This window comes from Ochotona princeps, chromosome 18 (assembly GCF_030435755.1).
Source record: "Ochotona princeps isolate mOchPri1 chromosome 18, mOchPri1.hap1, whole genome shotgun sequence".
NCBI lineage: Eukaryota > Metazoa > Chordata > Mammalia > Lagomorpha > Ochotonidae > Ochotona > Ochotona princeps.
Genome location: NC_080849.1, coordinates 12834566 through 12856532, shown reverse-complemented (window position 1 = coordinate 12856532; position 21967 = coordinate 12834566). Strand labels below are relative to the sequence as shown.

At 47.0% G+C, this 21967-nt stretch overlaps 1 protein-coding gene across 16 annotated transcripts in view; it reads left to right on the top strand.

The window, feature by feature from the left end:
* ZNF532 (zinc finger protein 532) overlaps positions 1–21967 on the top strand; it is a 107765-nt gene that overhangs the window by 64367 nt on the left and 21431 nt on the right. For 14 of the 16 annotated variants that reach the window (XM_058677069.1, XM_058677063.1, XM_058677067.1 and 11 more), the window contains 3 exons: positions 4317–4493; positions 14180–14342; positions 18450–18731. In XM_058677069.1, coding sequence (XP_058533052.1) covers positions 4317–4493; positions 14180–14342; positions 18450–18731 — 622 coding nt within the window. The remainder of the gene's footprint in view (positions 1–4316; positions 4494–14179; positions 14343–18449; positions 18732–21967) is intronic. The other 2 variants (XM_058677071.1, XM_058677072.1) reach the window with 1 other exon arrangement.

Genomic DNA, 21967 nt, shown 5'->3' with positions numbered 1-21967 from the left:
CACTGTCGGGCCCTAAGCTAGAGTGTTTGTACCAGTCCTGCCAGTGGTTAATGTACAGTTGTTCCTGTACCCTGTCTGTGCTGTGGCACCTTGGTCTGTTGCTGGCCTGCAATTGCCACAGGATGCTGCAGGGAAATCCAGAGGGAGCTGTACAGGCCAGGGCCGAGCTTCAGGCCATCACAGCATGAGGGAGTTGCTCTAACGCACCGTGGTTTGGCCGTATTCTCCACGCAGCCTTTTCAGTGATGGCACATGTTTCTCAAATGCTTACTCCACTTTTCTAATGCAGTCAAAGTGCGTTCCAACTTTGATGGAAATGAATAATGGAAGTAAGACTTCTTTCACATGAACAATTCTTGCTGTTTTAAAAACAACTTAAATTGGAAACTTTGCACAGAAAATAAAAAGAAAGCAAACCAAAACACAACAACCCTTCCACTCAAAAGCAAAAACCCAGAAATCCACTTTTTCTTCCCCAGTTTTTTTCTTTTTACAGTTACTAGATTTTCATGCCTTGTAGATTTTCCAACTAAAAGTTCTGTGGTAAGTACAGATTCCCCTGCTGGATTTTAGGCTTTGTGAATTGTAAAAATATTGGATTGGTTTCGTAAGAAGCTTAGTTCAAGTTGACCTCTTTTATCTCATTTTTTCCTGTTGTTTTCAGTGATGGTGCAGTCTGGTCTTAGCCTAGGGTTTGGCCTTGGCCCTGCCCTGCTTGTCCCACTGTTTTGATTGTATCTTACCAAAGCTGGAGGAGTCTGTGGCATGGCTACCTTACCTAGTTCTGTCTCTTTTGGACAAAGCATTCCAGCCCCTCTTCTGTTGCTCTTGCTGGCTCCCCCTAGGACTGGTGGTCATCCCTCAGTTTCCTCACTCGTGGCTAAAACACTGGTGTTGATAAAAGTCAGGTGCTTTTCTGAATTTTCTTTGCTCCTGATACATTTGTTGTGTCTGCATCTAGAAGGGGAAATTATTATAGGATTGAGTGCTGCAAACATTTTCCCTAAAAATATATTTTTGCCTAAAAGGAGACGAGCTTGATTGGAACTGAGAGTTCAAAGGGCTTGGGGTTTGTCTGGTATTCTGCAGCTGGGTCTGCAGTGGTGCTGAGAGCTGCCTGCAGCCTCCAGGTCTATCTTGTGTCCCTGGCTCCACACATTTGGCCGCTTTCCCTCCCCCCGGGTTCTTTTCAAAGAGTCCATGTCATGGCGGAGCGCTTTCAGCTCCCCTTGCCGTGCTTGCTGCTGTGCATCTGGTAAGAAGCGGGTTTCCCAGCTGCTGGGGTCCCGCTGCTCTGGAGTTGCTTGCTTCTGGGCTTTCCCTCGCTCACACCTGGCTGTTGCAGGCGCTTTCAAGGGTGAATCAGAGGATGGAACATCTCTGGCTCTGTGTCTTGCTCTGCCTTTCAAATAAATAGAAAAGTCCTGTAAAAAGCCAGGAGCCTCTTTGCCTCTCACATCCGGGAGGGTGCTCTTGGCCTGAGCTGTGGTCGCTGCTGCCTCTGTGTTAAGACTGCTGCTTCCCAGTTCCCCCGCGGAGCAGGCCACGCTGCCACTCCTTGTGTCACCAGGAAGTGGGTGCTGGTCTCCTGGCTTCCTGGTCCTCCTTCCCGCGACTGTAACTGCATGCCTGACGCGGGGCCAGGTGTAAAGAGAAGGTATTTGTTTTAGTTCCAGGTTCGGGAGGTCCAAGGGGCACAGAGGAGGGCTGTCCGGCCTCCCACTGGTGGGGACTGTCCCAACTCTCTTTCCCCTGATGAAGATTCTGGGCACCTGCCTGCCTGAGCTCCCAAAGGCCCTGCCTACACACACTGCCAACACAAGGATTTGGGCTTGAAGATTCTACATGAGATTTAGACTGTACACATATATGGGCAGTAGTACTTAGTTTTTTTTTTTTTATATTTAAATAAATAAATAGAAATAAGTAACACAGAAAAAGGAAGAACAAGAGAGAGAAAGAGGAGATCAGACCAAACAACCAGACCTGGGCAAGACTGAAGCCAGGAACCCACAGCTCCATGTGTGTGTGCCTTGTGGCTAGTAGGATCCCAGGCACCTGGGCCATTGCAGGCACAGGAGCAAGCAGCTGCATCGGGAGTGCAGTATCTGGGGCTTGAACTTGCACACTTGTAATGGCAAGCAACTGCTTAACCCACTATGCTACCATGCCATCCCATATCTTTTGCCTTATGAAGGTGGTAAACTGTTCTACTCTTTTTTTTTAAAAGGATTGATTCTGCCCCCTCCTACCCCTCCCTGAAAGGCAGATTTACAGGAAAGAGACAGAGACCTTCCATTTCCTGGTTCACTACCCAAACAGCCACAGCAGCCGGGCTGAAGCCAGGAGCCTGGGTGGCACAGCCCCAAGCACGCGGACTAACTGCTCCAGGTGCATTAGCAGGGTGCTGGATGAGATCTGCTCCAGGTGCACTAGCAGGGTGCTGGATGAGATCTCCAGGTGCACTAGCAGGGTGCTGGATGAGGAGTGGATCATGCAGGGTTTGGATTGGTGCTCATGGGATGCTGGTGTTGCAGGAGGTGGCGTTTTAACCCACTGTACCACAGCATTGGTCCCCGTTCTTGCTGGGAAAACCCTATAGTTTATGGTTCATGGTGTTTTAAGATTTTTATTGGAAAGGCAGATTTATTTTACTGGAAAGGCAGAGAACCATCTTCCATCTGCTGATTCACTCCCCCAATAACTGCAGTGGAGCCAGGAGCTTCTTGTGCTTTCCTAGGCAATTTGCAGGGAGCTAGATGGGAAGTGGAGCAGCCAGGACACAAACCAGCACCTGTATGGGATTCCAGCGCTTCCACGAGCGGGATTTAACCACTGACCTAATCCAATTCACATTTTAAATGAGTAACTAACTGTCCCTCAGGGAGCATAAAGCGGTTGGAGACAAGGCAGAGCTTGTGCGTGGCTCTGTCGCTGGGAATAGTGGATCATGCAGGATTCGATTTTTGCTTTCGTTCTGGTTTCCTGGTGTTATGTAATATTTTAGCATATACAAAAGGATGCTTCAAAGAATTAAAGCTAGTTTTTTTTTCTATAATACCCTTTTTGTGACCTTTTCGAAGACTTCCCTTGTATGCAATGATTTCAGATTTTTATTTTTTTGCATCAAATAAATTTAGATTTAATTTTATTTTATTCCAACTGGAGTTTAATCAGGATACTTGGACATGCTGGCATGTTAATCATGACTTTTAAAAGTCCTGACAGAGTTTAATGTGGTATAGTTTACACGCTATATGCAACTTGCAGCGTGCTGCTCCTATCTGACTCTGGAAGCATTTCCTTCCATGATGCGGAAGTGAAGCTATGAGAATGGGAATATCTAAGATTCAGGAGAAAGTCTCTGGGCACTGCCTCCTGAAGGCAGGTGCTGGCTTCCTGCCCCAGGGAGCTCCACATGCATCCAGGAAGCAGGTGTGTTCTGCTGTAACATAGGTACATCTCTGGGATGAGATCTGAGCAAGGAATGAGCTAATTTTCAGAAAGTAGGGAGCACAGCTAGGAGCTGATTGTTCAGAAGTTTGTAATTAAGCAGGTGATTTATTTTCCAGGAGACAGAAAAGCCTAGTCGATTGACCTCCATCTCACTGGCTAGCTTGCCCTGCTGCCCCGGGGCCATGGCCGTCTCTGTGTGCTCCTGGAGACAGCCACCATGGCCTTGGGGCCAGGGCTGGTTGATTCTTTTTTTTTTTTTTAAATTATTTATTATTTAACTTCACTAATTACATTGTATTATGTGACACAGTTACATAGATACTTGGGTTCTCCCCACCCCTCCCCAAACCCTCCCACCATGGTGGATTCCTCCACCTTGTTGCATAACCACAGCTCAAGTTCAGTTGAGATTCCCCCATTGCAAGCGTATACCAAACATAGAGTCCAGCATCTTATTGTGCTGGTTGATTCTTATCTATCTGCCTCTCTATGGAGAGTTTGCAGATTGAGTGAAGGTCTGTATCTTCCACTACAAATGCCATTTTGGGTTGGAGATGGATAGGAACTTCACACTCTGATATTAGAATCCAGCACATGGAAGTTTCTGGAGCTCAGAGCCCTTGGTCTCATCCTTGTTTCCTATTCCCAAAATAGTCGATTTGAGTTGTACTGCTGTTCATCACGCATGATCCTCTCTACACACAGAAACATAATTTGGTTTGTTATAAATAAACTACCCCCTTTCCCGAAGAGCCTGTAGAAAACCTGAAAAGGCTGTGAAAAGAAGCTCCCATTACACAGTTGAGTGATGTGTGTTGAGCGGTCTTGTGCTAACGACTGTGTGTTTATTCCCCTAACAGATGTGTGCATTGCAATGTTGTGTACTCGGATGTGGCTGCACTGAAGTCTCACATTCAAGGCTCTCACTGTGAAGTCTTCTACAAGTGTCCTATATGTCCAATGGCGTTCAAGTCTGCCCCAAGTACACACTCCCACGCTTACACACAGCACCCTGGCATCAAGATAGGAGAGCCGAAGTAAGTCGTGCCAACTCTGAATTCTCACCCTACGGCTTTACTAGCAATGTAGAAGAGGCAGTCGGTCGGGGGAATAAAATGTAAGATGTGGAAAAGTGTGCAGGTCTGCCCGTATCAGTACTCTGTCAAGTATGGCCTGAAGCTTACCCAAACTTTGTGTTCTTTCCAGGTAAAATCTGTCTAAAAATGTTATCTTTATGCTTCTGTCATCAGTGAATATTTTATGTTTTTTTTTTCTTTTGTCTTTTCCTCTTTTTTTTTTTCTTTAGGAAAAGGACTTATTTATCTGAAAGGCAGAGTGGCAGAGGGAGAGGGAAACTTTTGCTGGTTCACTCCCCACAAGGCCCTAATAACAGGGGCTGGGCCAGGCTGAAACCAGAAGCCGAGGATTCCTGCCCTTAATGGTAGGGACCCAAGTGCGAGGGCCATCATCTGCCACCTTCCTAGAGGCATTACAAGGAAGCTGGCTCGGAAGTGGAGCAGCTGAGACCCAGACTGCACTCTGACATTGCAAGTGGCAGCCTAAGCTGCTGCACGCTAGTCTTGTTCCTTTTCATGAGTTGATTTTAATGAACTAATTTCAGGAAAACCATAAACAAAACAAGAAACAATACTAACCCTTCATCTTTGAATGTTTCCATAGTTTCTTTCTTATAGGATATGCCTTCCTCATTCGTATTTGCAGGAGGAGGTCCGTTGAAGACACTAGTTATGGAATGTAGCTTTATGGTTTTGCCCATTTGACTTTTGCTCTGTGGAGTCTTTAATCCTGAAGTAGTCATTGAGCACTCAGAATTTCTGCCTGCAATAGGATCAGCTTGACACAGAGAAAGGGGTGTGGCTGCTGGAGCTGGTTAGCGCCCTCCCACCCCTCCACTGCATGGCTGGAAATGAGCTGGTGCACTAAAAATGCAGGCTACACTTCCTGCTTGGGGAGGCTGGAGAGCCCTGTCTCCTGGGCTGCATTGTTGCTGCTCATCACTTCCTTGCTGGGCTGTGATGGTATGATGTCCCATAGAGTGTGATGTCCTCATCTGTGGGTGGGAGTTTCCTTGGAAATTCATTATCAGGAAACTATTCCAGGAAAGATAATCTGAAGCTTTTAATATATATTCTGTGTTGTATTTTGGCACTTAACAGTTGAAATGGTTTAATTATTTAACAATTACAATATTAAACTTTTTTAAGATTTATTTTGTTTGAAAGAGTTATGGAGAGAGAGAGGAAAGACACAGAGGGAGAAATCTTCCATTCACTGGTTCACTACTCAAATGTGAAACATGTAGCCCATCTTTGGCTGCTTTCCTGATGCATTAACAGGGAGATAAATGGGAGGTAGAGCAGGTGGGACTTGAACCTGTACTCACATGGCATGTTGGTAATCACAGGCTGTGTGTGGCTTAAGGTGCTGTGCCACAGTGCTAGACCGAGCATTTAAAGTTTTTAAGGATTTACTTAGCTGAAAAAATGTCAGAGAGATGGAAAAGGCAGGGAAGATGGGAGAGAGAGATCTTCTGTCCACTAATTCATTCCCCAAATGCTGTGGCAGGGATGGACCAGGCCAAAGCCAGGAACTTTTTTTGGCATCTCGTTTGGGCCCTCACCTGCCAGCTTCCCAGGTACATTAGCAGGAAGTGGATCAGAAGCAGAGCTTCTGGGAACCTGAACTGTTAATAGCTTAGCATGCACAGTCCTAGTACCAGCTCTGACATCTGATTTTGAGTACATCAGCAGTGATCATTTACCACTAGCTCCACTCTGACCTTGGAGGATCCATGGACCATGCAGATGGGGGCTTGGGGGATTGTGTTATCTTGAGTGTTCATGACTGTACAACTGTAGTGTGCTCTGGCCACCTTTTTCTTCCTGTGAGTGTAGCTTTTTTTGGGGGGGGGGTGGTTGTTGTTTTTGTTTGGGTTTTTCTAGAATAAAACTTCTTGTCTTGAGTGTATATGAAATTTGAAGCAGTCATTGTAGCTTGGAAAAACAGAGCAGCAAATCATTTAAACAAGCAGAAACCGTATTTCGCAAATGTGAGTACCTTATACTCTTTCCATAGTGTTAGCTATCTCTGGCACAAAGGAATCTGAAATTATTAAATGGAAACTTCCAGAAATTAGTGCATGAGTTCCAGGTTACATGATGCTCTGAATGGTGGGATGAATCGCCTCTTGTTGCATTGTCCCATTTGGGTTGTGAGTCCTTCCATCCAGAATTTCCGTGCTGGGTACACCACTTGCCCGAGTGCCATGGCCAGTGACGGTAGTTGTCACATCAACTTGGGGTGTCACAGTGTTTGCTTTCAGGTGACCCTTTTTGCTTAAAGATGCTGAAGCCCTGGATCAGTGATGCTGGCAGGTTGGGAGTGCGGAGAGGGGCCACGGGTGGTTCATTTTAGGGGAGGAGGAAGGGAAAGAGGTCTTGACTTAAAAAAGGAAAACTTAATGACGAGGTGGCCAAGCCATGCTTGTGTTAAAAAGAAACTGAAAAGAGTAAAAAGGTTCATTACAGTGTTTCTGTAGCATCTTTCACTTCAGAAGTCATGGCTGCCATGTGTGGTCAGTTCTTAGTTCAGATGGAGCTGGCGTCTGCGAGAGGGTTCTGGGCCATTGAGGTTTCTGGCCTCCTCCAGGGGTCACAGAAAAGTGTCACCTCCAAGGAAAAGGGGACCCTATAGGACACAGAGAAAAGTTCTTCCAGAATTTACTTTTTGTTTCTTATATTTTTGTTTATTTGAGAGAGAGAGACAGAAGGGCTCCCATATCTGTTCTCTCCTCAGAGACCCCTGGCAGCTGGGGCTGGGCTAGGCTCAAGTCCTGGTTTTCCATGTGGCTGGAAGCAGGGCCTTAGCGACTTGAGCCAGCACTGCTCCCTGGAGTGCATGTGTGTAGGAGGCAAACTGGAAGCAGAGACAAGATGCAAACCTAGGAGCCCCAGGATGGGATATGGCTGTCCAAAGCATCGTCTTTAACTGCCAGTCCCAATGCCTGTCCCTGTGGCAATATCCACTATCTCCTTACAGCTGCTTTTTTTGTTTGTTTTAAACTACCTTAGTTTTTTAATAAATGCAAGCCTAAAAAGTATGTGTGAACTACTGTGTTTTAAACTGAAACGAATTTACAGATAAAGTGGGAAGCAGAACTCTGAAGCTGAGGCATTCATTCCGAGTGATGGCTGTGGCTATGACCCCTGCATGGCAGCTATTGTGGGTGCAAAGGGCTTCGCCTTGGCTCCAGGTATGCCAGGCCCATGCTGTGATGCAGAAGTAACTTGTCCCTTGTCCCCTTCCCATCCAAGCCGCTGCTAGGTCTTCCATGGTTTTACACGTGACCAAGAAGCTTCAGAGCTTCTCTCTGCTCCACTTGAAAGCCCAGTCCTGAAACCTCCCCACAGTATTTGGTTAAGGGGTAGTTACATAAATCATTTAGAATGACATAGTTGATTTGCATTCATTTTAAGCAATCAGGATTAAAACACCTCTCAAACTTTTTCTTTCTTTCTTTCTTTTTTTTTTTTTTTTTTGCTAAGAATTATTTCATTTTTTTTTTTAAAGATTTATTCATTTTATTACAGCCAGATATACACAGAGGAGGAGAGACAGAGAGGAAGATCCTCCGTCCGATGATTCACTCCCCAAGTGAGCCGCAACGGGCTGGTGCGTGCCGATCCAAAGCCGGGAACCTGGAAACTCTTCCGGGTCTCCCACGCAGGTGCAGTGTCCCAATGCATTGGGCCGTCCTCAACTGCTTTCCCAGGCCACAAGCAGGGAGCCGGATGGGAAGTGGAGCTGCTGGGATCAGAACCGGCGCCCACATGGGATCCTGGGGCTTTCAAGGCGAGGACTTTAGCCGCTAGGCCACGCTGCCGGGCCCAAAAATTATTTCATTTGAAAGGCACAAAAAGCAGGAAAGAGAGATATCTTCCATGCTCTGGTTCACTCTCCAAATGGCTACAGTGGCCAGAGCTGGGCTGTTCCAGAACCAGGAGCTTCTTCAGGGTCTCCCATGTGGGTGTAGAGATCCAAGGACTTGGACCATCCTTTGCTGCTTTTCCAGGTGCATTAGCAGGGAACTGGTTTGGAAGTGGAGCATCCAGAACTCAAACTGGCCTCCATTTGGTATGTTGGTGCCACAGGCAAAGGCCAAGGCTTAGCCTGTTATACCATGGTGCTGGCCTGCAATCCTCTTCTTTAAAGAACATATTGGGTGTCTGAAAATACATTCCTATATCCCTTAGCCCTAGCACCTCCATGTGAGAAGCAGGACTCAATACTATCACACACATTTGCAAAGTGTTTACTGTATACCTGCTAGTGTCATAAACTGGTTTTCTTTACCAACTGTGGGCTGGTAGATGATCTAATTCAAGTCTCTGTGAGCTGGCAGTAGCATGAATCCACTAACTCAGGGCTTGGGTGTGGGCATAAGTGCAGAGTGAAGTTCTCTGCAGCTCTCTGGGTATGGTTGAGGCTATTTTAGGCATCCGTGTCGGAGCTCACAGACCTTTACTCAGGCCGGCGTTAAATGTGTGTGGGTTAAGAGTCTGCTTGGGGTGCCCACATCTTGGTTCAGAGCACTTGGGTTCAAGTCCTCGTTTGCTTTAGCTTCCAGCTTCTTGTATTTCTGTGTGTGGTATGGGAGGCTGCTGATGAGGACTGAAGTCCCCAGGTGTCAGTTACCAGGAGGGAGAGCTGGCTGCCCTCCGTGGGTGAGGCCTAGCCCTGGCTGTTGGCAGGAGTTTGAGGGAACTGAAACAGCAGATGGAAGGTCTCTCTCTGTTTCTCCCTCTCTGCCTTCCAAATGAATGAAAAATAAATAATATGTAAAAAAGACTCTTCTATATTCTATTCATGTGTCACTAAGTTTAAGGGCAACACTGTGTTTTGGAAGTGCTTTGATTGCTAAATCTGTATATATATAAGATTTATTTTATTTTGTTGAAGTGTAGAGTTAGAGAAAGAGGTCTTTCATCTCTTGGTTCTCATCATTGCAAATGGCCACAAAGGGCCTGGGCCTGGCCAGGGCCAGGCTAAAGCCAAAAGCCAGGAGCTTCTTTGAGGCTTCCATTTGCATGCAGGGGTACAAACATTTAGGCTGTTCTCTGCTTTCTTTCCTGGCATATCAACAGGGAGCTGCATCAGAAGTGAAGCAGACGGGAATAGAACTGGTGCCCATATAGGAAGTCAGAGTCCTAGGCGGTGGCTTTACCTAATTTGCCACAACTTTGGCCCCGTATTGCTATGGTGTTGACCTTTTATTTTTAGCTTTCTATTGTTTCTTCTGCCTCCTCCCTTCTCCTCTCCTCTCACCTCCCTCTTCTTCTTTCCTTCCCTCTCCTTTTCTTTCTTTTTTTTTTTTTTAATTTTTGACAATCCTTACATAGTTAATTAGGGCACAAAGGTTAAAGGGCTACAGGAAAATACGTAAGACAATTATTTCCATATTCTCTTCTTTTTTCTGTATCTGGGGTAAAGGGGGCGGTAAAGGGAGAAGCCCCATCCAGCCTCCCATCCACCCCAGGTCCCAGATGTGGGGCATGATCCGAGGGTCCTGCTCAAGTGGTTTTGATAGTTCAATAGTTCTGAATTGCTGCCAGTCTTGCCATTCCAAGCACGATGAAGTTGCTGCAGAACCCACAGATTGACATAGTCCACCATAGAGTCTCTGTCTGCCCAGGTTTTCACTGATTTTGCTGTCTGCTGCTCCGATGAGCCTCTGAGGAGGCTTGGCTCTGGCATTTACACTCCGTGGCAGACCATGGACCCTGCACTTCTCTTCATGGTTGAGGTTCTGAGTCTGGCAGTTCAGTTGGGGAGATCCCCAAAGAAACTTTGAGGTGATCCCAGACCAGATTCTCGTGTGTACTTGCCCAATACAGGCATTGCCCAAATCAGCTGGTGGTTGCAATTACTGGGTTGGTTCTGTTTCCAGCCCTGTCTTCCATTGGAACCAATGGGTGTTGCAGTCCAGCCTGATTCTACCCAGCACACATCCGGTCCTCACATAAACCAGTGGGAGCTGCAGCCTAGTCAGAGCAACCTGCAATAACCCCCACCAGGCCCACCCCCTGCCCTGGTTCCCATGCTTGCCTATATGTACAGCAGACTAGTCCAGTCTGTCCCACATTCCATTCAGCTCTCAAACATGTCAATGGGCATTGAAGCCTAGTTCAGCCCAGCTGGGCCTACTATTCAGTCCAACCACATGCTGGTGGGTGCTGTTCTGTCTAGCCAAGTCTGCCCCAGTCCTGGTTTTCATGCTCTTCAGTGGGAGTGGTAACCCAAGAGGGAGGTGCCCACTATTTCCCTCCTAGGCCACTCCCACTCCTGGATCATGCACTTTCTGGATGGTTATGTAATGTAAGTTGACTGATTAGCCCCCAGTGCCAGCATCTGCTATCTGATGCTGTGGCAAAGCCCAACCAACCTTCACCCACTCTGATTTATGCTTGCACCAGTAGGGACAGTCAACCAAGCCTGGCTCTTTCCTGATCTGGCTCACATGAGGCCTACAGGTGTTATAGCACTGCCTGGTCTGGTCTGCCCCCAACCCAACTCATGCTCTCTAATGGGTGAGGTGTTCCAGCAGGGGACCCTTCACATTCCCCCTACCAGCTTTACCCCCTCCCTCCCTGGTTCCTACTAGTGCTGCGTCCCAGTCTGGCATGGCCCGCTTCACCTTAGCGTTTGCTAGTGGGTGCTGTAGCCCGGCCTGGCTGGCCCACCCCCAAATCCAGCTGGTGGGGGTTACAGTGTAGCCCAGTCCCGCGTGTACCCTGTCCCAGCTGTAATGTGTATTGGTATGTGTTGCGATCATTCCCCTCTCCTTTTCTCTCCTCTTCTTGTTTTCTCTCTCTGTTCCTGCTGCTTCAGCTTGTACACAGCATAGTTCTACCAGTCTCTTAACCTTGAGCGTAGCACTAGGTCTAGACTGTCCAGGTTTGACTTTCAAAGCCCTTCCTAACTCTATGCCTCTTTCTCCCTGCCTTAGCCTGCATCCTTGTGAGCGCAGGCACATGGTGGTCCCTGCCATTCTCTGGGCGTGCAATGCCCTTTGAAACTCTGACTCCTGCGGGTTGGTTGTGCCCCATCTTGAATGCATGGGGCTTTTCTGTTATCCTTGGATTGACCTTGTTTTCATGCTTATGCCCTAGTAATCCCTTTTGTGAGCATCCTGGCACCTTACTTGGCCTCCCCAGCCCTGTTTTCAACATAGGCACCTGGCTGAGAGTCTGTGTCCTGTCACCTGCCAGGAACCCGGTGTTAATCCTGATGCATGCAGTTCGGAAATATCATTCTGATTTTTCCAGCTGCTGAGAAAGGGTTGTTTTTCTCGCTTGTTGAGGTCCTGGCTGGGCGTACATATTGGGTCTGGTGGATTGTCTTTCCTCACTATGCTTCCGTCTTTAGGAGCTGTTCATCGCTTTGTCCGGGAGAAAACACAAGCTCTTCATCCCAGGGGGCCCCTCCCTGGTCTGTTGTGGGATAGGAGCTCCTGATGCGGGTGCTTTAGACCTGATGCTGGGTTTCTCCTGGGGTGTGTCAGCCAGGGGTGTGGGCAGGGACCACTAGTCTGGACTAGTCTGCCCTACTCTTTGCCACTGAACGAGCTTCCGTTTCCCCTTCCTATTCATGCATATTTTGCTGGGCAGGTGACCTGACATTGTACCCCTTCCTCGTGTTCTTTAAGAGTGATGTCCCTGTCAACAGATCATCTGCTGTACCCTTTTTCTGTTACTTAACAGAATTACTATTTTGTTGGTTTAAAGGGCAGAAAGAGCTCCCCAATTGCCTGCAGTAGCCAGGGGCTCTATCCAGATCTGCCATCTGAGGGGCAAGGACCCAATGACCTGGGTAGTTACCTGCTGTCTGTCTCCCAGGTGCTCATGGAAAGGATTCCGGAATCAGGAGCAGAGCTCGGATGTGAGTCCAGGCCCTCCGCCATCGTGTGTGGGTATCCCGAGGGAACACCTGCCCCTGTTCTGTTATTGAGTCGAGAGAACACAGCAAAGTCAACAGAACCGCTCCAACTGAATTACAGGAGCTGGACATTTTTCATGAAATAGTTATTTCTGGCAATGAGAGAATGTAACCTCAGGGTTTCTATTATTGGCCCAGCTGATAAATGTCAGTTCTCTTCTTGGGACTTACCTTTTTATTATTATAGCAAATTATAATTATAGCAAAGCCAGGAAATACAGATAAACAAAAACAATACAAAGGGGAAAATAAGTATATACACACACACACTTTTGCCTAGCAGCGATGACAGGTGCATGCCTTCTGTTTCTCTTCTGTGCCCTTTAAAAAATGTGCCCTTGTCACAAATCTTGTTTTCTTACCTGTTTGAATTTCCATGGAGATCTCGCCAAGCTGTTGGTGTGGTCTGCAGTCATATTACCTCCCTGCACGCTATCTTCATGCCCTTAAAGTGCTGCCAGCTGCGGGGTGGCCCACAGCACTGAGCTGTTTCAGAATCAAGCAGAGGAGCATCCATGTGGTGGTGCAGCCAGGGTATGGCAATGGGCTGGACTGTGGAGATATCAGAAAGGCCTCCTGCCCGCAGGCACTTATGCTTGTATTCCAGAGAGGTGGGCAGCCTGGGAAGCCTGGGGAAGCGTGCTCCGGACTGGTTTTGTAAGTCCTGAGTGGGAAGAGAAACAAAGCTAAAATTTGGCATTTTGGGGCAGAGCACTGCATGACGAGACTTGAGGCTGTGTGAGAGGTGCTTTGGTGAATACTGGAGAGGGGCATTTGGTTGAGAGGACTGTTTCTGGTCCAGCTTCTTGTGAATGCATTCCGGGACAGCTCAAATACTGGGTCCCTTTCACCCTCGTGGGGGATGTGGCTGTGGTTTGGGGCTCCTGGCTTTGGCCTGGCCTAGCCCTGGCTGTCGGCAATTTGGGGAAGTGAACCAGCAGGTGAAGATAATGTACTCTCTTTGCCTGTCTCTATCTGTTGCTCTGCTTTTCAAATAAAGAAATTACATAAACATTTTTAAAAAAGGAGACCTGGAGTAGAAAGACGAGTGGTAGGACTTCATTTCTTTAACTTTGTGGGAGGAAAGGCAAGTAAAGCCTGTGCTTGTCTTTGTTGTCGCTGGCCTTGCCCTTCAGTAATCCCTCTTTGATCTTTCTCTCGGTTGCCCCAGGGCCAGGATGACCTGAAGTTGGGATTTTGAAGGATATTTCTTGAGGTCAGAGCCATTCCCAGTGTTAGGCAAAGGCATCCGGAAAGAGTCCTTCCCTTGAGCCGCCACCCCACCCCCTGTGGCACCCCTCTCCCCAGCGTCAGAGGGGGCTGTACATCAGAGGGGGCTGTACGTGGGTTGGAAGGATTGGCTGCTCTTAAAGAATACCCAAGAAGAGAAATTGGGATGCTTTGCTCTGTTAAAGTCACCCACTGGTGAAGACTGTGCAAACCTGTGTTACTGGTAGATTGGCAAGTCATCAAATGATCTTTCAATTAGATCTCCAAGCACCTGTTAGCGTCTTGCCTCCAAGCGTTAAGAACAACCTACCTTTGAGCATTGCCTGACGCCTGCGCAAGTTTAACTGTTCTCTTTATTGTGTTTGTGTGTTCCCGTTGTGCTCTGCCTCCTAAAGCTCTTCAGGTGTGAAGGGGCAGAGCCTTCGGCTGCAGAGATGAGGCTCACTGACGTTGTTTCGCTACGCTTCTTCTGTTCTAGAATAATCTATAAGTGTTCCATGTGCGACACTGTGTTCACCCTGCAAACCTTGCTGTATCGCCACTTTGACCAACACATTGAGAACCAGAAGGTGTCTGTTTTCAAGTGTCCAGACTGTTCTCTTTTGTATGCACAGAAGCAGCTTATGATGGACCATATCAAGGTGTGTGCACATCTGTCCTGTCCTTTGAATGAACTTGCCGGCTAGGTCGTGGGTCCTGATTCGGGGTGGAGCTGCAGGGGAGGGGTGCATGCTGGCTGTGGTCAGTTAGCAGCACTCCTGCTGTCATCTGTTGTGCTGGTGGGGTCACTGGACGCCAGGTGCTTCTTACTCAGGAGTCCGTTCTACCTACCGCAAAACAGAAGCAAGTGCATGCCTGAAGTTTAAAGGAACAATAAAGCGGTAGGGTTCTTTTTTCCACATAATGAAAATGGTGACTGTGAAGTGAATTGTTCTGGGAACTCTGTGTTGTATGGGGTTTAGAAACTGACACACGGGCTCTGATGAACTGCGTTAATTCCTACATAGATTGGTATACTTAGAAAATGAAGCTTTTTTCCTTTGAAATTATGGGAATTTTTACATTTGCATTATTATTGAGGTCCCTGGATCTTTTCATCTATTCAAAATGCATGTAAACGGACTTAGAAGTAGTAAGTGCTACAAGGAAGTGTGGTATCTGGCTACCTGGTGGACGTCCTGTTAAGAAAGTGAGTCAGTGTTCAGTTTGGACTCTCTGTCCTCAAGTGGTTAAAAAAGAAAAGGCACCAGAATCCATATAAGAAAATTTTTTTTAAGATTTATTTATTTTTATTGGAAAGGCAGATATACAGAGAGGAGAAGAGAGAGAGGAAGATCTTCCACCCATTGATTTACTCCCCAAGCAGCCGTGAGGGCCAGAGCTGTGCTGATCCCAAGCCAGGAGCCAGGAGCCTCTTCTTGTTCTCACACGCGGGTGCAGGGTCCCAAGGCTTTGGGCCGTCTTCGGCTGTTTTCCTAGGCACAAGCAGGGAGCTGGATGGGAAGTGGAGCTGCTGGGATCAGAACTGGCACCCATATAGGATCCTTGTGCGTTCAAGGCGAGGACTTTAGCCGTGAGGCTACTGTTCCAGGTCCCCACATAAGACTCTTTTAAGCTTGTGGCCCGTGTTTAGTCCTAGTTTGCTAACTGCTCACTGAGATAAGTGAAACAATATTATTCCTTGTGCAGTGAAATGACAGCCAGTGTCTTTCAGAGATTGAAATGACTCATTCTCTATAAAGAGTGAAACGAGACCCACTATTAATGTGTGCTCACCTTCTTTCTCAGGTTTTTTTTTTTCTCTCTTTTTTTTTTGTAATTGGAAAAGTAGATTTACAGAAAGAGGGAGAGACACAGAGAAAGATCTTCCATCTGCTGGTTCAATCCGCAAGTGGCTACAACAGCCAGAGCTGAGCCAATGTGAAGCCAGGAGCTTCTTCTGGTCTTCCACGCAGGTTTAGGGTCCCAAGGCTTTGGGTCATTCTCAAGTGCCTTCCCAGGCCCCAAGCAGGGAGCTGAACGGGAAGTGGGGCCACGAATGGGTGTTCATATGGGATCCCAACACATGCCAAGCAAGGACTTCAGCTGCTAGGCTACCGCACCACGCCCAGATTTTCTCTTTTTAAAATACATTATGAAAAGAAGAAATGGTGGGATTGGCTGAAACAGCAAATAAAGCATTTGAATGATCCTCATCTGGTCTCAGCTAAATGAATGGATTATGAATCTTTTAGATTGACTGTTGGGAGCACACTTGAATTCACACAGAATAAGTACCTTCTGCAAATGACCTTGCTGTCTCCCAGAGTCGCCTTATGGACAGGGTGGAGATGGTTGTGGCCATGCGTGTGGCTGGGGTGGATAAACTGTTTGGAATGTGTCCATTGGCCTCCCTTGAAGTTCAGGAAAATCCTACTCCCATATATTAAAGCATTTTAGCTAAAATTATGAAATCATTTTAACAATGTTTTTGTAGTGAACAATGAGGATAAACTAAAAAACTGCTAATAAAAAATGTGTGGCTCTTGGAATTAGACCAGAATATGAGAACATGCTGTCTGAAGGCCAGAAAAAGAAGAAAGTTACTTCTGAAGAGGCTTTATTCAGGCTGCTGGCTTTTTGCAACTCATCTTTCCATCTGGAAGTAGGCTTGTTGGCCTTGTGGTCAGGATCCTCCCTGCTAGCGAGAAATTTGGAGGAGTACATGGTTCCAAGAAATGCCAAGGCCACGGAGAGGAAATGTTTGTTATTTACCTGAGCCTTCAGCAGACCGAGCCTACAGAAACAGGGCGGTGACAGTGAGTGCTCACTCACATTCTCGTGTCCTGAGTCTCCTGTGTGCTGTAAGATACTCCTCTGCAGTTTTGGTGTTGGGAGTTTTAGGGGAACCCTGCTCCAGGCTTTCCTGTTTGGAGAGAACGTGCGTAGAGCTCTTGTCCCTGACTTGGTGGCCTTGTGCTGTGCTGCTGCGCTGGCTTTCATGAGGAAGGGACACTGAGGGCAGGGCGAAGCATCCATGGCACTCACAGGTGGATTTTATTTGCCAGTCCAGACAAGGGCACAGGCTTACTTGGAAGGGCATTTTTTATCGCTTGTTATGGTACAGTTATTCAGATTTTTATTATCTAGACAGCTAAGAAAAATGAATTACGCTGGAAGAACCAAGTGGCATTTCTTTTATTAAAAAGCATATTTTCTTCCCTTGTTTTTGTTTATGTATGTCTGTAAAATTTGCAATTCTCATTTTAGCATCCCTCCCATCACCCTCTTTTGTCTTGGCATGTGTATTTTCTTTCCTATAATTTCTTTATATTCTAGGGCTGTCTCATAAAAGAATACTTGAGCACTCCACCTTTCTCATTGGTTTCTCAGTAAAAATGCCTTTGCCTGGAAACTGGAAGTTTAGGAGGTCTGGGGTTTTCCTGTCTTTGAATTTTCAATGGTCACAAATGCAAGGGCTCAGCCTTTATTTCAAGGAATGCCATGCAGACGCTGAAGCGTTCTTCCTGGCCTGGTAGAAAGCAGCAGCCCACTGCGTGGGGCCTCTATGGGGCACACCTTGCTCCCGATTGTCTCTTTGCAAAGCCACATATGAAGACCTTCACCCCAGCCGCCTTTGTGGTCTGCTGCTTGTGTAGGCCTCGCTGCCTGTGCTAATGGGGAAATCTCAGAGCCTTCTGTTTGCCCTGTGGGGAAGCAGAATGGAACTGCAGGAGGTGGTTTAATTCTTGGCACTGGCTAGAGAAGGCCTCACAGTGACGGTGTGCGGGAGGATGTGCTTCTGTGACAGCTTCTCCCCAGGGCACTGGGGATGTGACGCCTGGTCCGAGGGGAGGGTGCGGAAGGGAAGCTTGAGACCGGATCAGAGCATGAGCCACAGGAGCCCAGGAAGTTCCTCCAGGAAGGTATTGGGCAGGTGCCTGCATTCAGAGGCCAGTCCAGATTGTGTATTGGGTCACAAACTGACTTGGTTCTTTTGGGGGGACTCTGTGCTTTCAAAACAAAAAAACCAAAGCTTGCTGGCGTTTAGAATCCAGTGGCACTAATTTTGTCCCTCTCAGGTTTGAACTTCTCTTGTGAGTTTAAGTTGAAAGTGGCTGTTACAGCAAAGTAGTTTACCAAGACCTTTGAGTATCTGTTGTTCCCAAGTTCATGTCTGGGAACTATTTGTAGTAAGTGATAGATCCCAGTGGAACATGGAAAGATAAAAAAAATTGCTTTCCCAAATCCGAAGTATTACAAGTGTTTAAAGTATGGGGCAGGGTTAACCATGAAGGAGAAGGGTTTGCTCGCATATGCTGTTGTTAGATGTGGATTCAAGTCCAAGAACTAAAGGCCCTGAATACTTTAGTGATCGATCAGCTTGTTTGAGGTGTCTCTGGGCTGAAAAGAAAGTGTTTCCTAGAACAGATCTGCCATGGAGGGGACTTACTCTGGCACATGGTTGGAGGGTACAGGAGCAGGACTAGTGAGTATTCAACATAGAGAATTTCCACTAAAGAATTTTATATTGACCCAAATATGTAATTTTAAAAATTACTTGAAATTAGAAGCATGTGACAGTCACAATTTTCCTGTCTTTCTGACAATGTGCACGATAGTGTGAGTTTGGGTGTGTATTGAACAGTGTGTCTGAATGAATGTAAAACCCAGCTGCAATGTTGCCAAGGGCTGGCAGAGTCATCCACTTGTGCTTCCTGCTCAGGGTGTCATTTGTGACCTGCTTTTCTTTTCTTTTCATAATACAGTCTATGCACGGAACTTTGAAAAGCATCGAAGGGCCTCCAAACCTGGGCATAAACTTGCCTTTCAGCATCAAGCCTGCAACTCAGAATTCAGCAAATCAGAGCAAAGACGATGCCAAATCCATGAACGGGAAAGAGAAATTGGAAAAAAAGTCTCCATCGCCAGTGAAAAAGTCAGTGGAACCCAAGAAAGTAGCCAACCCTGGGTGGACGTGCTGGGAGTGTGACCGGCTGTTCACACAGAGGGACGTGTACATTTCCCACGTGAGGAAGGAACACGGGAAGGTGAGTACCCAGCGGAGCCAGCCCTCTCTGACCAGCCCCGGGAGCCATGGCTCTCTCAGGAACCAGCACCTGTGCTCCATCTCTTCCTCTGTAAAAACAGGCATTCCCATATCCTTGCGATCTTGTGCTGCGATTCTGTTGATAGCCGCCTTCACTGGTGTGCCCCTGCCCTGTGTCAGTCATGCACCACGTCCGTGTGTTTAACTGATGACACTGGGCCACCAGGGACTTAACCCCTGTGACAAATAGCAAGAGAGGAGGAGAGAACTATAGATAGCCTTACCGTGAACTTGGTGGGGAAGAGGACTATTGCCCTTGGACTTACAGGGGAAGCTCTGTGGGGAACCAAGTCACAAAGTGTGTGTTTTTTCCTTTAAAAACACCGGTCATTAGATCTAACAGAAGTAACCAGGCTGCTTCCCTATAATACCTGTTACCAGGTCAATCACAACACGAGGCCTTGCTCAGCTTTTCTGGAGGTCTCAAAGTTCATTCTGTTGAGCATCCAGAAAGAGTCTGCATTTTCATTTATTTAATTGTTAAATAATTTAATCTTGTGTATGTGTGTGTAAAATTATTGGAAAGGCAGAGTTAGAGAGAGTAGAACACAGAGACAAATAGAAAAGACAGAGAGAAAGACCTTCAGTGGCCCAGGCTGGGCAAGGCTGAGGCCTGGAGCCTAGAACTCCCACGTGGGTCGGAAGTGAACAGCCAGAATTCGAACTGCTGTTCATACAGGATTCAGGCACTGCAAGGGGAGACATAATCTGCTCTGCCATAATGTTTGACCCACTAATCTTTTATCCTGTGCAGTCTTTCCATTCCATTTTATTTCTTTAATGCACTGTCAGTTTGTTGGAAAAATCGGGTTGTTTATCCCCTGACTTGATCCTCATGTTATTGCATCTGCTTCTTTTGAACATTAAACTTTCTCCTCTGTGCCCTGTAATTCCTCGAAGTTGGGTTGAGATTCAGCATGAATTTCTTAGTTACTAACACATTACAAATGCTGTAGTCTTTATGTATCACGTCCCGAAGGACCATTTCATCCCGTCTTAGTGATACTAAGGCTGACCAGTTGATTCAGACCTGTGATGTTTTCAAAGACAGCTATCTTGTTACTTGAGCAAAAGTCAATAGAACAGTGTTCACTTCTGCAGCACGTGTACAAAAGCCAATAGAAGAAACTAATTTTCCTTTTGTTTACATGGAGGATATAGGAGTAGGTTTGTGGTAAATATATTCTAGATCGTTTGAAAACTTTGTTGTATGTTTTGAGCCATATTGTACAGCCACCTTTATTTATACTGTTTATTTGAATTGCTCATGAAGCTAACTTACTTTCCCTTACCAACATCCAGATGTATAAACTTGTTTTGGGCATTGATCATAGTGCTCACATATTGTGATAAGGTACTTTTGCTGTTTTGGGTCTAATGCTGCAGAATTCTTTTTGGGAAAAGGAGTTGCAGCCTGCACTTGTCTCTCCTGGCACACCGCTGATCGTGGCATCTCACTTAAGACCTGCCCACCAGCATCTTGAGATATTTATTATAATTGATGGGTGGTTCTCAAGGAGCAGTATCACATGGTCCTTCTTTACTATAACTTTCTTGTAATATTTCAGAATTCTCTGTGTGTGCTTTGAGCTACCTTTATCATGCACATCTGATAGAAACTGTAAGTTGGAGACAGTGCCAATAAGTTGACAGGATAAAATTTGCACTCACTGAAACTGTTTGCCACAGAGCCCACCCCAGTCAGAACACATGCATGCATGCATGTGTGCACATGCCCAGCATGTACTCTGTCGGATGGAGCCATTTGCCAGGGAGATGTTTGACATAGCAGGATGTTAGGTCTCCCTTGGAAGGAGTCTGAGGAATGAGACCCATCCGATTAGATTACAGTTTTCATTCTGCTCACTCAGTCTCCCAAGCGTGCCGGGGGCACTGGAGGAGGGGAGAGAGGGTGTGTGTAAGAGCTGATGAAGGAGTGAGAAGGCGGTGCTGTTGCTGGGTCAGGCCCTCCACTGCAGGCAGCCCCTGCAGCCTGCCCAGGATCTGCTGCCACACCCTGCCCCTCCTCCTGACAGAAGATCTGTCTCCTCTATTTCAAAGCCAGGCTTCAGATCTTGGATCTGTCCTCCCCTGCCCTCCCTCCAGGAGCCCAGCCAGCATCGTGCTGTGCCACCTGCTGCCCTCTGACCTTTGTGTCAGCTCTGGCCTTGTTGCTGACCTGGCTCCCCTGGGACCCCTCCTTATTGAGTCCCTTGGACATGGTTCTGCCTTGACTGCAGTTTACACCACCGCTGTGTTTTGCATGACTGGCAGTTCTTTCTAGATGTCTCTTGTGTCCTAACACTGAGTACCATTCCATCCTGGTTTCCCGCTATCATCAGGACACACAGGGTTTCTGTTCTTGGAAGGCTGAAGTCCATCTGTGAGAAACTCAACCGCCGCTGAGGCAGCTTTCCCTTTCAGATCCAGGCCAGGTCTGTGGCTCCGTGGCTCCAGCTTTGGTCTCTTTGCCTCAATTCAAGTCTCCAAACCCAATTTCTTGTTACGCATTTTCAGTTTTCACCTAGCTCACAGACACTTTGATTTAAACCTGCCCAATAAGGAACATCAGTTGCCTTTCTTCCTAGTCTACTGTTTCCTGACATTTCCACCATTCTTATAAAACCCTGGTGTCCAGATCCACTTGGTGATGTCTTCCTGCTGCTCGGCTCCCTGGTCCCCAGCCAGCCAATCAGTACTGACTAGTCCGAACAGCTGACTTACCTTCACAGCTTTAGCTTTCTTCTAGGAAGCTGTGCCTGTGTAATTGTACTGACTATAGTCAGAGAGTTTTCTTGCTTCGTTTTTTAAAGATTTATTTATTGTGAAAGAGTTACAGAGAGGGAGGGATGAAGATCTTCCATTTGCATGTTCACTCCCTAAATGGCTACAATGGCCAGGGCTGGGCCAGGCCAGATCCACGAGCCAGGAGCTTCTTCCACGTTTCCTACATGACTGCAGTGGCCCATTCACTTAGGCCATTTTCAGCTGCTTTCCCAGGTGCATTAGCAGGGAAGTGTATCAGAAGTGAGGCAACTAGGACTTCATCCAGTATCCACATGGGATGTTAGCATCACAGGCAGCAGTTTCAGGCATTGTGCCACAATGCTGGCCCCGAGAGTTCTCTGAAGTACAGAAGTCTTGAAAAAGTTTGTGGAAAATGCATACCATAAAAAA